General features: G+C 41.1%; 1 protein-coding gene across 1 annotated transcript; it reads right to left on the bottom strand.

Moving 5' to 3' along the window:
* Positions 1–1,096: 1,096 nt before the first annotated feature.
* On the bottom strand, positions 1,097–11,776 carry LOC147970605 (uncharacterized). Its single transcript, XM_087523510.1, has 3 exons — positions 11,200–11,776; positions 1,581–5,272; positions 1,097–1,154 (listed from the first exon to the last, which is right to left on the bottom strand). The coding sequence occupies exons 2-3, from the start codon at positions 3,230–3,232 to the stop codon at positions 1,097–1,099; spliced, it is 1,710 nt and encodes a 569-aa protein (XP_087379636.1). The 5' UTR covers positions 3,233–5,272; positions 11,200–11,776.
* Between the last annotated feature and the right edge of the window lie 4,988 nt (positions 11,777–16,764).

Raw genomic sequence — 16,764 nt, 5'->3', positions numbered from 1 at the left:
CCAGAGCCAGCCTTCTGAAGCTTTTGCAAGTAGACACACGGCTGGTTGTGGTCCTGTAGAGAAATCAACAATATACAGGTCTCCTCTCCTAAAGCCTTCGAAGACTTTGGAATTGTCAGCTTCCATAACCACAACACAATGGTACTTGCCAAAGACAACAACCATATCAAGATCAAAAAGCATTGAGACAGACATAAGGTTGTATCCTAAGAACTCAACAAGCATGACTTTGTCCATGTGTCGATCCTTTGTGATTGCAACCTTACCTAGACCCAATACCTGACTTTTGCCTTTGTCGGCAAAGATGATATGCTTCAGATGTGACGGATATAATGGAGCATCCATCAATAGATTCCTGTCACCAATCATGTGATTTGTACATTCACTATCGAGGACCCACTCAGTGGCTTTGGGTTGATCATCCTGCAGATGAATTAGTGCAGCTTACAAACTCATATACTTCATCAGTGAAGAATATGACATCAATTCATCAGATCAATTTCATCAAGAAAAAGAACACATAAAGCAATATGAGGACGTGAGAAATGAAAGTTCATTTCTTCATGATTAGCCTGCGTCCTATCAGGCATCCTCAGGTCTCCAGCAAATTCTCTAGACGATTACGTACGTCTGGAGACCTGACCTTGCAGAAGATATTAGTTCTTTTTCTTCACCACCCACATCTGAAGGGGTGGCAAAGAGTTCATCATTCTGCAAGCTCCATACGAGAAGGATGGCATAGAAGCCAGTCCATTTCATTTCACATAAGAGGGGTTAGAGTAAGCATAAGAGTATGCAAAGAAATTCTTCGAGGACTTATGGACATAATGATTTGAAGAATAATGCACATATCCATAATTCTTAGATCTTCCCTGCGAAACAGACGGGTTAGCACGATAATGTTCATATGAGGACTTTGATCCTTTTGAGGAATATGATCCATGTGAGGAGTTTGGTCCGTATGAGGACTTGGATCCATATGAAGAATTTGGTTCATGTGAAGAATTTGATCTGGGGTTCCTATTCTTCACAGGTGGCGTCATGATGACATTCACCTGAAGATTTTCAAGGCATCTTTTGGGAACCCAGATTTTCTTCATAGGGGAACCGTTCCTACAGTTAGTGCTAACATATATAGCAAATACTTCACCATTCTGATTTTTGAACAGTTTATAGTTGGAGTCAAATGACTCATCATCAGAACGAGGAGATTCACATGCAAATCCAGATAAGTTAGATGGATCAACTGGAGGTCCCTTTGCAGCAACCCATGTAGTTTTGGGGTACTGCTCAGGCTTCAATATGTACCATCAGCATTGAGTTTCCTCTCAAAGGCAATACCCTCTTTCCTAGGGTTCCTGTTGAGGATCTGCTTTTTAAGCACATCACAAAGAGTCTGATGCCCTTTGAGGCTTTTGTACATGCCAGTCATGTACAATTCCTTCAGCCCTGCATCGTCAGTGATACTAGCAATGTCCTCAGATGAGGAGTTAGTGATAGCAGAGGCATGTGAAGAATTTGAAACATTAGCAGCATTTGAACATTCAGGTGAAGAATTAGCAGATTCACGTTCAATGCACTTCAAGCATGGAGGAACAAATTCTTCCTGAGAAGCGCTGATTTGTTGAGCAAGTAATGAATCGCGCTCCTTCTGAAGATCTTCATAACTCACTCTTAGCTTCTCAAGGTCTTGATTTCTTTGAAGAAATTCATAAGAAAGCTTCTCATAATCCGATAAGAGAGTGTTATGATGACTTTGAAGATTGTCAAGCTTGGACTGAAGTCTCTGAAGATTTTCAGTCAAAGTTTCAGTGCGATCCATTTCTTCACCCAACATATCATCACTTTTGTCTAGCATGTTTTGAACCTTTTCAAGAGCCCTTTGTTGTTTTACAGCAATCTTAGCAAGTTTAGAATAGCTGGGCTTAAGGTTTTCATCAGATTCATTCTCACTTGACTCAGAGGAGGTATATTTGAGTACCTTGGCACCCTTTGCCGTGAAGAAATAGGTGGGAGCGTAGTCATCATCACCTTCATCAGCCTTGTTGGTGAGGTCATTTTCTTCAGTGTTGAAGATAGACTTGCTGACGAATGCAGTAGCGAGAGCTAGGCTCTCCACTCCGGATTCGGACTCCTCAGATGTCTCCTCTTCCTCATTTTCTTCAGATTCAGCCTCAGAGTCCATTTCCTTGCCAATGAATGCCCTGGCCTTCTTGGAGCTTCTCTTCTTGTGATATGAAGGCTTTGAGGATTTTGATGATGAAGATTTTGTGGATTTCTTCTTTCTCTTCGCATCATCAGAACTGTAATTCTTATATTTCTTCTTCTTTGATTCCTTTTCCCACTGAGGACAATCTTGACTGTAATGTCCAGGTTTCTTGCATTTGTGATAGAGCCTCCTCTTGTAGTCACTGGATGAGGAATCATTGCTCCTTGAGGGTCTTCCAAGGCGACCACGTCTTGAGAGCTTTTGGAACTTCTTCACGAGCAGAGCCAGATCATGGCTTAGTTCTTCAGGATCACCAATGCTGCTACCAGAGTCTTCATTTTCGGACTCAGATACCGCCTTGGCCTTCAGTGCACGTGATCTGCCATAGCTCGAACCATAGAGAACTCTTTTTTCAGCAAGTTGGAACTCATGAGTATTTAGCCTCTCGAGAATATCAGCAGGATCAAGTGACTTGTAATCAACACATTCTTGTATCATCAATGCCAGAGTGTCAAATGAGGAATCAAGCGATCTCAGCAATTTTTTCACCACCTCATGGTCGGTGATGTCAGTGGCACCAAGTGCTTGAAACTCATTTGAGATGTCAGTGAGGCGATCGAAGGTTTGTTGAACATTTTCATTGTCGGGTCTTTTGAAGCGATTGAAGAGATTGCGAAGAATATCAACTCGAGAGTCACGCTGTGTTGAGACTCCTTCATTCACTTTGGACAACCTGTCCCAGATAAGCTTCGCTGTCTCCAAAGCACTTACTCTGCCATACTGTCCTTTGCTCAGATGGCCACATATGATATTCTTCGCTTGAGAGTCGAGTTGCTTGAATCTCTTCACATCAGCAGCATTCAGAGAAGGTGTGACTGAGGGAACACCATTTTCCGCAACATACCAGAGATCGTTATCAATTGCCTCAAGATGCATTCGCATCTTATTCTTCCAGTAGGGGTAGTCCGTCCCATCGAAGGTAGGACACCCAACAGAGACCTTGATCATACCTTCGGTCGACATAACTAAACTCCAGGCGGTTAAACCAAAATCACACAGAACAAGGGAGTACCTTGCTCTGATACCAATTGAAAGTGCGTTATATCGACTAGAGAGGGGTGAATAGGCGATTTTTATGAAATTCTTCACTAAGGAATTTTCCGGTGAGGAAATTCCTTAGCGAAGAACTACTAGCAGGGGAATAAGTACTCAAAAGTAAACATAACAGAATACAAGCATAGTCATCATGATGAAATGAAGACGGGCACAGAGTACAGGAAGCGTAAGCACAGGGTAACACGGGATGAAGACAAACAGACTGAAGAAATTAAACTGAGGAAATTGAGAAAGTCTTCAGTCAAAGTCTTCAAACACAGATATGAACAATCACACAACACAGTTATGTGGAAATGAATGAGTTGAGGGAATAGAACCAGTAACCTTGGTGAAGACAATGATTTGGTAGACCAGTTCCAACTACTGTCTTAGTTGTACGTCTGGTTGGAGCGGCTGAGCATTTAAACTCGAGGACACACAGTTCCGGACACCCAGTCCTGAACACGCAGCTCAGGACACCCAGTCCTCACCGTATTCTCCTTGAACTAAGGTCACACAGACCTCATCCAATCACTCGTGGTAAGTCTTCAGGTGACTTCCGAACCTTCACAAACTTGGTCACTCGGCGATCCACAATTCCTCTTGGATGCTCTAGACCATGACGCCTAACCGTCTGGAAGAAGCACAGTCTTCAAAGGTAACAAGCGTCGGATCCACGCAGGATCAATCTCTTCAGTGATGCTCAATCACTTGGAGTTTGTAGGTGTTTGGGTTTTGGGTTTTTCCTCACTTGATGATTTTCGCTCAAAGTCCTTGGAGGATGAGTTGCTCTCAAATGACAAGTGTCAGTTTCTCTCGGAGCAGCCAACCAGCTAGTGGTTGTAGGGGGCGGCTATTTATAGCCTAGGGAGCAGCCCGACATGATAAGACATAAATGCCCTTCAATGATATGATCGTTAGGTGGATAGATATTTTGGGACAGCTGGCGCATAGCACAGCAACAGTCGGAATTTTGAGTAGCAAAATCCTCAGGGCTATCATGTTCCTCACCGTGTAGGCAATCCGCACTGGCGAATTCCTAACTCCTCAGTCAGAACAAATTCCTTAGAGACCAGAAGAACTTCGTCTCTGTCACTGACGAAATTTGACTGAACTGTATGAGATTTCCAATGGCTTTACTCGAAGGGATTGGTAGGTGTAGGATTTTGAGTTGAGCATCACATGGAAATTTTTCCTTAGTATTTCCTCGACCCCCTTTAACAGTACGGTGTTTCCTATGACTCAAGAAAGAGAAAATAAAACTACGAAAACAAAAGTCTTCACGCTTCATGTTCCTCGAATGAATACCAAGTCTTCAAGGTCACACCAATTTCTTCACTTTTAAAGTTTTCAGAAAGTCTTCAGAGATTTAAAGTCTTCAGTCGAAGAACTTCATTTTTAGGGGTCGACTTTCTGTAAATATCAAACTCCTCATAGACTTATAGACCTGTGTACACTCAGAAACGCATTAGTTCCTTAACCTATAAGTCTTCAATACACCAAAATCACTAAGGGGCACTAGATGCACTTACACGGTGCCAGTTGCCACTGACCAAGTGGCCAGATTCAATAGCTGGATTGTTGAGCCCCCTTCGTGTCCAGTGAGATCAAGAGCATTGAACAAAGATGTTTTTATACCCGGCTAATATAATAGGGAAAAGCACTATCCTAATATATGTTTGTATTACCATGTAAATTGAGTAGTTTGTGTTAAATAGACAGTGAAACCTTAGCTGGAGTCCTCATGCATTATGACGGGTGTCACTTGGCTAAGCGAAGTCAGTCGTATGTGAAGACGCAATGGAAGATTCTTTTCTTATTTATTTCTCTCTCCTAGTTATTTCATTCCTCTGTGAGGTCTCACGTCATTTGACATGCAGTTGTCTCAACTAAACTTCCCTCCTTTATTTTTTTGTCACGTCCCTCCTTACCCTTGGATTATTGATTCCCAAGTCAGCTCCTTCATACCTAAAAACTCAAAAAAGTATATCAACTGAAAGGATTATCTATAAGAAACCAAGCTAGGACTATATAAAAAACAAAACAACCTTCGCCTAAACACAAATATTGATCGCCTAGCTTGCCTTGGGCAAGCTTCACTGGACCACAATGCAAGCCGAGGCCAAGCGAGACACCTGAGACGTTTTTCTTTCGTGGGTAACAAATGGCGTTTTTCCTTCACGGGGAACAAAAGGTATTTTAAAAATGTTCAGGTTTCAGAAAAAAATAAAAATTGTCCTTTTCGAAAAAAAATTGTTCGAGCTAAAAAAATTGCACAAATATCCGCGTTCTAAAATATATTTACTTTTTAGAAAAAAAATTATTTGCTCTTAGTATCTGGCGCGGCTGTTCACTAATTTAATATGTCGCGCTGTAGTTTGAACACAACTTGTTTAGTCTAGTGGCTAGTATTTTGATGCGTCCAGCGTGAGCTCCTGTGTTCGATCCCTCGTGGCGCCTTATTTTTTCTCTTCGACTTATTTCACTGGCCCGAGCTGTTGGCACAGCATCCGCTAACGGGCCGGCCCATCGCGGCTCGGCTCTGTGCGTCATGCGATTTTTCTGCCAGAAACAAATTGGGACGAACCAAAAACGACTGGTCCGACGGACGAAAAAGAATCTTGGTCCCATGATAAACCAAAATAATTGGAGAAACTCCTTTTAATATATTATTATATAATTATAATTATTATTATTATTATTAGGTACAGAAAACAAACACGTACCGATTCCTATTACGCCTCCCCTCTAGCCTCCGCGCATTGGGCCGCTCCATAAATCAGGTTCTCTCAACACGTTCGTTTGGGTTGCTGGACTAGTCCTTTTCTTTTCCTTTTTATATATTTTCCTTACTATTTACATCGGTTTCTTTAATTTTTGTTAACTATTTTTATTTTATTTTACTTTTATACTGTTTTATTTATAGTTTTCATTGTTATTTCTTCTCTTTCTTTTTTTTGTGTTTCCATACACATTTTTATTTTTCACTTTTCGGTTTTCTATGTCTGTTTTGAACAGTTATTATTGGGTTTTTCATTGTTTTGCACCAGTTTTCTTTGATTTTTTTACACATTTAACATATTTCAAATACATGATTATCATATTTTCAAGCATATATTTTCATGCCTATTTTGTTCAGTACACATTGTACATTTTTTGTATACTTGTGAAAAAAATTTATGTACATAACTAACATTTTCAAATTTATGATTAATATATTTTCAAATACATGTTAATTTGATTTATGATACTAATTTTTTTTAAATCTTTATGAACTTTTTTCTATATTGTATAAACATTTTTTAAATGTCACAAACACCTTTTGGGAACGTGTGAACATTTTGAAATGTAACGTACATTCTTTTAAAATGGTAGCAAACATTCCATTTGAATTGCATGGCCACTTTTTAAAATAAATAACATTGTAAAAAATGCCGCGTACATTTTTTACACTACATGATCTTTTTTTAAATGTGCAATGATTTTTTTAAAAAAATTACAAAATTACTTTTGCATAATATATGTATTTATTATATTTTAATATATAAAAAGGCCAAAAAGCATGTGTGGACGCAGCGTGACAACAACACTTGTTTACTGGTTCAGCGGAGTAACAACTTCATGTAGGCAACACAGTCTTCTCTCTCGCGCAACAGGTACCTCTATCTACCATGTGAAACAAAATATATTCGACTAAGAAAAAGACAAGAGATTTTTCCGAATGGTGCAGCCCACTCATTAGTGATGGCCCTTCTCTAATAAACTGATTAGTTTGTAACAATGTAAAAGTGAATGAGATACACAAAAAATGCCTACTTATGTCCAGAATTGTAATGAAAATCTTTTGAAATGCAGATGATATGATGTGTTAGCATCATATAAACTGGTAATGAAACATGACTGGTCTTTTATGGCGACTAAGGGCGCTTATGATAGTTATTCTGATGAAATTATAACAGTGCTAGATCTCCCACTTTTAATAATGGCATGAAGGTATCTCCAATCAGGCTAAGCAAATATGGCACACCATTTGTTTGCGGACAGAGGGGGTCGGCACCCATTTGCCCGCCCCTAAATCCATGCAAATTCATATGCACGTAGATCACACATACCACATTCCATAAAATCAACATACGATAGGACATAGAATAGTTCATATATAGCATAGGGGAAGTTCATATATGGTATAGTCCATAGTTAGCACATAGTACTACAACTAGTAATTCATATTGCAACTACTAGATCATGCTAAATCATAGAAAAGAGCGAAATGCAACACCGCTTGGCCTTGCTCTTTCCCTTTCATCTTCAAGGCGGCGGTAGTACATCGTGAAGACGACGTAGGGGTCATAATTGGCGGCAGCATGCTTGCTCCACAACGAGGCGTTGGATATTGGCGGTAGTGGTGGCTTGTTCGGCCACGAGCCGTTCCAATGCCTCAATGCCCTCCCTCAATGCCTTGGCAGTCTTCTGGAGCCGATGGCAGGCGTTCACCCCCTTGCTGGTCAAGGGTCGACATAGGACAAACCCGGAACAATCGCTCCTCTTTTGACTCTGAGAACATGGCAAATCAGCACAGAGTATCTGTATCCGACCCAGTTCACATTCTTGGCGCGACGAGATGCACAAGCCTTTGGCTAGGGGCTTTTGCGGCAGGCTCAAAGGGCTCAAAATTGGCTCCTATCACTGTGTCAACGGGTTGATCGGGAGCTATATAAGCCCCACAGAGCCAAAAGGGGAGGGGGTGCAATTGAGCTCGACGAGTCGTGGCGGGCGGGCACGAAGATAGACTCGCCACACCAGGCCATCGAGGAGAGCACGGAGCTTGATGAGCTGCCCTATATTTCCATCCGCGACCGGCGGAGGGTCATGGGGATGTCCAGCTCTTCATCGGAGGGTGCGGAGCTCGTCTCTCTTGTGAGCGTATCATAGTCAATGGGGTCCGCCTCCAATCTTGATTTAGATTGAAACCAAACATGGTGGCGTGGGACTGGTCCGGAGCCGAGAGGACAGGGACATAGAGATCAAAGTGTGGCGGTGAGGAGTGATCTATGATTTAGGATCCGAGGTGCGATGAGGGTGGAGTTTTGTGGGGCTGAGATGGTTCAGGACAGGCTAAATCTGCCTCGCATATGCGGTGAGGTCAAGGGGTTTCAGAGACCCAAGAAAAATGAAGTTAATTTAAGGGTCTGACTAAAGAAGTATTCTTTTATTGATCATTGTGCGGCTTGTCCACGTGAGCAAATGGAAATGTGTTTGGATTCCATTGGAAATGGCCTACGATCCTCTTAGGGCATGTACATTAGCTCAGACGGCAGCTGTCTGTAATTTGTGTCCACGTCATATGAAGATAGAGCTATAGACACGTCCTACAATGGGGTGTCTTTTCCGCTGTCTGCTAGCAAAGTGGCCGTTGGATGGGCACTAAAATAACTATTTATTAACACTAATTACATGTAGTCTCTGCTCGGATTTGCTGCTTGTTCGGCACAGCATAAATCTTAGTCTTCTTTCCTCCGTACTATACTCTTCCTCCGGTGTTGAATCTTCTGATTGTTATAGTTTTTCTTTGCCAATTCTTAGCAGCATGCAGTAAAAATCATCTAATCTACTCATTTCCTCTCCTACAACTAAAACTCAGCCTCCATCAATCAAGCTACGGGGCAACAAAATTCTGAATCAATGCATGTAGCTACCATTGATGGGAGCAAGTATAGACGGAGTCTGCATGATGAAGATTTGAAGACGTTTTCCACGGGAAGAACAGAAGCAGCAGCGGCAGCTGAGTTTGATGGGAAGAATCGAAAAATATGGCTGTGATTCACGAGGACAGTGAGATATACGGCGCCGCCGCTAGCCAAGATTCACGAGCACAGAAGACAGGCCCGCCATGGCTTCAGAAAAGAAGGCAGTTGGAGATTTACCGACGCCCATCCATACAACGGCAAAAGAGGCGTCGATAGCCAGCGAGTTTCAAGCGAAGCGCCCGTCTACAGATTTACCGACGGCCTCCCCTTTTTACCTTGTTCTCTCTCCTTCACATCATCTAAAATCCTAACTGTCAGCCCTTATAGACAGCTGACCGTACACCGTTGTACATGCCCTTAGGTGCGTGAGGTGTTAGCCCATATGTAACTGTAGCGGTGTGTTTTTCTTTTTGAAAAAAAAAAGATTGAAAGCCCCCTCCCTGTTCAATAATATACACAACCATCTTTATTATACTCCCTCCATTTCATAACGAAGTGCTTTATGCTTCAATTTTGATCATAAATTTAACTATCAAGAACAATTGCGGCAGAAGCAAAAATTATATCAGTGAATTCGTAATCAAAAGAAGTTTTCAATTATATAATTTTTTTCTCCCGCTGCAGTTGGTCTCGTTGGTTAAATTTATGGTCAAAGCTGGATCTCAGAAAACGCGGGCGCACTATATTTGGAATGGAGTATGATTCAACAACAATTTAAAGCCATGTTTCTAACGACCTTTATCGTTAACCTAGAAATTTGATAACGTGTTCTGAACTCGTATATCACATAGACTGCAACAACAATGCCTGGACAAGAAAACGACGTCATGCCATCATCATTCGCCATAACTAAAGTCTGGCATGATTTTCACCGACAATTGTGCCACCCCAACTACGTAGTTGATTGGATCCGTGCAAAGCCACACTCTAAAGACTCATTCGGTTTGAAGGAAATCAAAACGTAGGAATTATAAGTAGTATAGGAATTTGATAGGATGACACTTGTCATCCTAAAGAATTGACTTGTCTAGTTTCTACACGTAAAATAAGCTATGAGTGAATGTGTAGTTTCCTTCAAAAACACAGAAAAATAGTAGTATTTCTATAAAATTTCTGTACGCATTTCCTACAAACTAAATACGTATATAGAAAATTTTCCAACAAAATCCTTGTCCCTATGTTTTTCGTACAAAAATCCTCCAAACCGAAGACGCACGCAGCCGCCGGAACGCCAGTCGAGGATGACCTGCAGCCGCCCCTCACCGACCCTTCTATGTGCCGCCGGCCGGCCAAGGGCCACACCGCGATGGATCTGAACTGGCATCAGATCCACGATCGCCACCAGCAACCATCGCCTGAGAGCACGCCGGAGACCGATCCCCGCTGACCCTCCGGCCATGGAGGGGACCGCTGCCGCCGCCGCCTGAACAGGGAACTCCGCCCTGGCCATCGTGCTCGTTGGTCCAATGACCACCACCAAACTCCCTAGGGAGGATACACCATCGGTGGCCTATGAGACCACTGGGGATCAGATCCACGCCGCCCCATCATGGGCACCGTGGCCTTGTCTAGCAGCAGCCTCCGGGAGCGGCGAGGAGAGAGAGAGAGAAATTGGGAGGAGGGTGGCGGCGGCAGGCAAGGGTCGCGGGAGGAGGGTTGTGCTGTAGCTGTGTTAATTCAGTCCTGTGTTAAACATCTTAAAAAACCGTAATTACCAAAGTAGTACTGCTGAAATAGTGCACCTCCAGTGGCCTTAAGATCCGAGTTGAGGAATTAGTAGATTCAGAATATCATGACGGGTAGTCGAAGCAAAGATTTGATCTGAAGAGCTAATTGTGCATTCTACTTGCAGGGGCCAAGCAAGAATACCCCTTGGGAAGGCGAGGAGCCAAAGAAGTGACGAAGAATCACAAAATTCTTGAGCTCTGGAGTCTGGAGATTGCTCTACAGAGCACTATGCCTTTTTCTCTCTCATTGTGATTATTCCCATTTTCATTCCAGGTGACAACTATCAAGGCAGATATGCAAAGGACAAGCTTATCTCTATCCTAGAATCTGCATCCTTCGCTGCGCGTGCCGGCGCCGCAGTGTGTGTACATGCGTCATGCATCTGAAAAATGAAGAAGTAGAAGGAAATATTTTTCTTACTTGCAGAAGATTCCCGCAACATCATACAGGAACCAACTGTGACGCGGCATCTCTTCCTCTCAACTTTTGCTGGGTGAGAATGTTGAAGGAAAAGCAAAGATTGCACCTTCATCGGATCGTGGCCTCACCGCGCCGCATATATTTGATAAGCTAGGCCAGGTCCAGGTCGACGATTATGATGTGGCCGTCAAAAGTAGAAGAAGCAAAGCAAGTTGGACATGATTCTCCTCCAACAGATAAGTGATGAGAGGAGCCGTGTGGATGCTATTCTGAAGCGTGGTGAGAGGAGCTGTGTGGATGCCATTCTGAAGCTGAGGCGACTCGGCACCGGTTCCTCAGAAACCAGCTTGGTGAGCTGGTCGGAATCAGTTCTTGGAAAAGCACTGGCCGTACCATATCGGTATCCTGCATCGTAGCCGACAGGGTACTTCTCGTCGCTGACGCATTTTCTCCTGTATAATCCCTATAACACTAAACTCTCTAGTTTTTAAAATCCCATATTAAATTGAGGTCTCTAATTAGAATTAGGTCACCCGATTTTGACCGAGTCAACAATTTCTCAATGCTTTCTTATTCAATTCTTTTATACCATACCAATACGCTATATGCTATGTTTTTTTATTTATAAGGCCTTACAATTAATTAAGATACTCAATTTAGAATTGTGTCATTTGATTTTGACCGATTCAACAATTTTTCTGGATCTCTTATTCAATTCTTTTCATTCACTATGTTCCCTAATTTTGAAATTCTTAATTCAGTTGAGATATTCAATTTTGAATTTGGTTTACGATTTTGACCAGACCAACAATTTTTCAAATCAATCAGCTTCAACCGGCCTATAAAAACATATCAATCCCATGCACCCCCCCACTACCTAGAAAATAAGCGCCACCGTGTGATATTGTAGCACCAATATACTATATGCAACCACCGACGCAGAAATATCTGCACACACACACACACATATATATTATGTTGGTTAGCAGATGCCACATAATCACACCACGAAAGGCCCACCAAATCAAAGCATTATAAATGAAAATAAAACACACTCTATCATATCTCCCACCCGCCAAACTATATATCCCATCGGTTCCAAAATATAAGTGGTATTACTTATTTAAAAAGTTAAATTTCTTTAACTATGACCAAGTTCAGAGCAAAAATATCGACATCCACAATATTAAACAAAAAAGTATAGAAATTAATTTATGATGAATCTAAATACACCGATTTGATACTATGAATTTTGATATATTTCTCTACAAATTTGATCAAACTTAAAAGGTTTGCATTTTCAAAAAATAACACACCTTATATTTTGAAATAGAGTATTTTTTCAAGAAACCCAACAACACCAACAGCATAGAAAAGCACACTCAATTCTTTTAGTACTAATTAATCTTTGCAGCAGTAACTAGTATATAGCATCAGTGGTAATTCTCATGCTAATGGGTGAATCCGCTTCACTAGACGTCCAGACGGGTCCGCGGCCAGCATCAGCTGGCCCCTTAAGTGTTCTCTTGGTCTTGGAAAAACACAACCGTCATATTCATGCGAAGCCATGCCTATTGGTCATATGGCACAATTTATTTCAAATTCAACAATTCAACATGGCAAAATAAACCATAATTTAGCACATGCCAAAATAAAATTCAACAATTCATACATAGAATGAAGTTAGACAAACAAATCAATCTAGTCTGTTGTTGTGCTCGTTGATCTCCTTTGTTTCGAGCCAGTTATTGATTTCTTCGTCCAAAATTCAAGCATCTTGCAACATGATCCTAAATATGCAAATGCCGGCATTAAATATTTTGGATGTGGTGATGTCATATTATTGTGCAGTGTATTTTGGATGAGTTGGATTGTGGGTATCTAAATATGCAAAGGTTGGCTCCGCACTCGTTGTGGTTTTTATCACCTTGATGCAATGGTTGAATGATTCTCTATATCCAAAAAAAAATCTTGCACAGTGTGTCAACAAGGACCATGGATGATTCTACCGTTGAGAAGATGTTCACATATAACCGTGCACATACCTTCAGTTTTCGAGATCCCTCTAAATAAGAAGCTCTTCGCCCCCGGGTTGGCAGCTTGATGTGGGCCCGAGTGTCATTGACAAAACATTACTTTTACCTTCATTGGGGAAATTATCAGTCCCGTTTAATTGTATTATTGAGTTGCAACTTGAGGGTCGGAGGAAATGCAAAAACAATGTGTCAGAAAAATAGGTGTGTTGCCCTCTTGCCGCTGGTGTGTGTCACACGTACCAGCTTGCTGAGAAGATGTTATTGCCATAGACCAAAGAATCAGGATAAGGCATGCAACAAAGTAAAACATGCAAAGTATAGCAATATCATTTGGAAATAGACTTTGTTGGGCGAAACTAGTCACGTTTACTAGACCAAAACTGGTGGCAATTGTCTGCTTGTGAAAGCGTCGACTTTTCGACCATGTCTATTCTTCTGATAGCTAAATCTCACACTGCGGTCACCCCTACCAAGACATCATAAAGAAAAAGCCCACAAACGAATAACAACATTGTAAACCCAACAATGGAAATAACGCTGCAAAGCGCTAATATGGTTGTAGTTTATATTGGGTGCTAAAAGGAAGAAAAACTTATGCTTTCACTCACCTACATGGATGCGTGGTCAATCTTAGTACAAGTCCTCTTCGAAGGTCCAACTTAGATTGGAGTTAGCCTTGCGGCATAGGCTAAATTCCGATGACGAGATGTAATCGGGAGAGGGGGAGACACTCACCGAGAGATATATTATATTACTCGGAATGCAACACTTATCTCGTGTAACAATAAAAATAATCACCCTCCTTTTCTTAAACTCTCTACCTCACTCGCCCATCTTCCATGGCATGAGGGCAGTGCTCTCTGCTACCACCTCATTTGTGTCTACCCCCTTCTTCCATTACTTCCTTTGGCTTGCTTTCACCGCCATCCCTTCCACTCATCTCCATACCCTTATAATGGTCTCTGAAGCCACCTCATGCCCATCTCCTCTTCCCTTTTTGGGCCACCCACCTCCCATCATGCTCTTCTCCACTCCATGGCCCTTAATACTCAATGGGGGCACTCCATTCCCCTGGCCTCAAACTCTGCCAACATCTCAGTCCACCTAGCCGACAGACATGCCTCCGTAGTGTCCACCTTTCCACTCGACCGTCGACTACTAGGATGACACGTTAGTGGTAACTCGTGCCAGCATGGATCACAGACTTCATTGATGTTGTCACCAGTAGCTCTACCCCCCCACATCTCCAAAGCAATGTTAATAACAACATTCTTTTGGTTAATTTTAGTAGTTAGCACGAGTGGATTATGGATCATAACGCTATGTATTCTTAAATTGGTCTGAAGGATATTCACTAGTTCAGTATATACCTAGGAAGCTACACTCCGATGAGAGAGTTATATCTGAGAGGCAACCTCCCTATTCCAGCCTATATGCCACTTACAATACAGATGGTGCCTACTAAAATATCATTTCAAAATGTCAATATATGTTTGCACAGGTAGCTACATAATATATATACAATTTTACCTTAGATGCATTTTAAATCACTAATTCTAAGAATAGAAAATGCATATATATAAGGCATTGCCTGCAATATACAACATATTCCAACCATGAGAAACTCCATCATTATTCCTACATTAATTATTAGTGGCTTCATGATATTAATATAATATTCCCATTAGGTGTGTTTGGGTGCCACAATTTCATTCGAGGAACATATATATCAGCTAATATCTTCCCAAGTATGCAATATATTCTTGCCTTGTCATAGGTTCCACTCGAGACGCCTTTTTCATGGTATTACCTACAATTTTGAAGAAATAGAAGGTTTGGATCAAATAGACAACACCTTAGTTATTCAAATGGTTTAGTACTTTTGCATGTTTGGATGTTGGTCCTATTCTGGCTCACATTTACGTAATTTCATAAGTGGAAATATAACATTTGCCCTATTGTTTTGAACCATAGCTAGTGGATAGAATAGTTTTGTCTTTCTGAGAATATGTAGAATTATTGTCTTTATTTGACCTTTCAATAAAAACTTTAGTATATTGTCTTAGTAAAAAAATCTCAGATAATTGTACCCATCCACTTATGCCTTGCTAAGTTTTCAGCATTGTTCGACACATTATACAATTTAGAATGACTTCATTGAGATTATTTATGCCAAAATAATTTATGCTCGTTGATTGATTCATGTAGCCCAAAATATATGATGCTATGTTTCGTTGATAACATATTCGAACCCTTTGTATGAGTGTTAAACTTTTTCTAAAATTCTTTCTTGTGTGCATAAAAAACAATTAATCGAGTTAGTTGATGCCGCAAATAGGCCACAATGTTAAAATGGAAAGTCGGGTTTGAAACCCAATAAAATGGAAGCTCCCTAAGATACCATACTAAAAGGAAATATATTGGGATTGTTTTTCCTAAATATCTACCATGGACTAATAAACGGTGTTAATAGATGTACGCACTTGCAGTAGCCTAATCTAGGCATGTTTGATTCCAAGATGCTATAAGTGCTGCCTCAGATTAATGAAGATGATGCTAAAATAAACGTTTCTTTAATTGTGCATTGTTTCCTTCAATCTAGTACACACCCATTAATTATGCAGGAGTGTCAATTTATAACTGCCTACTACTAGCTCTCAACAAGGAAACATAATCTGCATAATAAGATATGCATTTATTGCATGATATTCCACCAAAATATTTGACATGTCTTTTCCACACTAGTTCAGATATGTACCACTCCTCCCCACCCACCCACCCACACCCACACACTCATACACATTAGCGAGAACTATGTGTGATGCATCATCTTACATAGTTGGAAAAGTAAATTATGCACCCAAAATCCACCTGTCTGCCATGGAGAACTTAAAGCACACACTTGGTTAAGGGCAACTGTCCATGATTCCATGCACACGGTTCAAAGAAATCAACTTTGTGAAATGAGGGTCGTCGTCGTACACGAGTGATAAGGATGTCCCTACTATGGTTGCACACACAACTTCCACAACTCCACCTGCAGAGTTAATAGAGAAATCTCGATAACTTGCGCATATCAATTTAAAATTAGGTACATTAGTTTCTGGTAACTTCCGCTAGAGCTCATGAGAATATGACACAACCTAAATCAAATAGGTTTGTATTATTATGGAATCAAGGACCTAGCATGGACCAGAGAGACAAGCACTAGAGCATGAGCAAGCATGAAGATGGCAACAAGCATGGAAGGAATATGGTGCTTTTTGACCAGAGATTTCTGGACTTTGAGGCCCCCATAATAACACATGTAGGCATTGAAGGAAATATGCCCTAGAGGAAATAATAAAGTTGTTATTTATATTTCCTTATATCATGATAAATGTTTATTATTCATGCTAGAATTGTATTAACCGGAAACTTAGTACATGTCTGAATACATAGACAAACAGAGTGTCACTAGTATGCCTCTACTTGACTAGCTCGTTAATCAAAGATGGTTAAGTTTCCTAACCATAGACATCAGTTGTCA

Source organism: Triticum urartu, chromosome 5A (genome assembly GCF_056163025.1).
Source record: "Triticum urartu cultivar PI428250 chromosome 5A, HENAU_Tu73, whole genome shotgun sequence".
In the NCBI taxonomy this organism is placed as follows: Eukaryota; Viridiplantae; Streptophyta; class Magnoliopsida; order Poales; family Poaceae; genus Triticum; species Triticum urartu.
The sequence above is the reverse complement of the archived record's forward strand: the minus strand, read 5'-3'. Positions and strand labels throughout refer to the sequence as shown.

What these genes read in the sequence shown, in the direction of transcription:
- LOC147970605 (XM_087523510.1), bottom strand. Translation starts at nt 3,232, where the DNA reads ATGTCGACCGAAGGTATGATCAAGGTCTCTGTTGGGTGTCCTACCTTC. An exon ending in TTTGTTCCTCCATGCTTGAA is followed by an intron (nt 1,155 to 1,580) that starts GTGCATTGAACG and finishes TTCAAAAATCAG; the next exon opens with AATGGTGAAGTATTTGCTAT.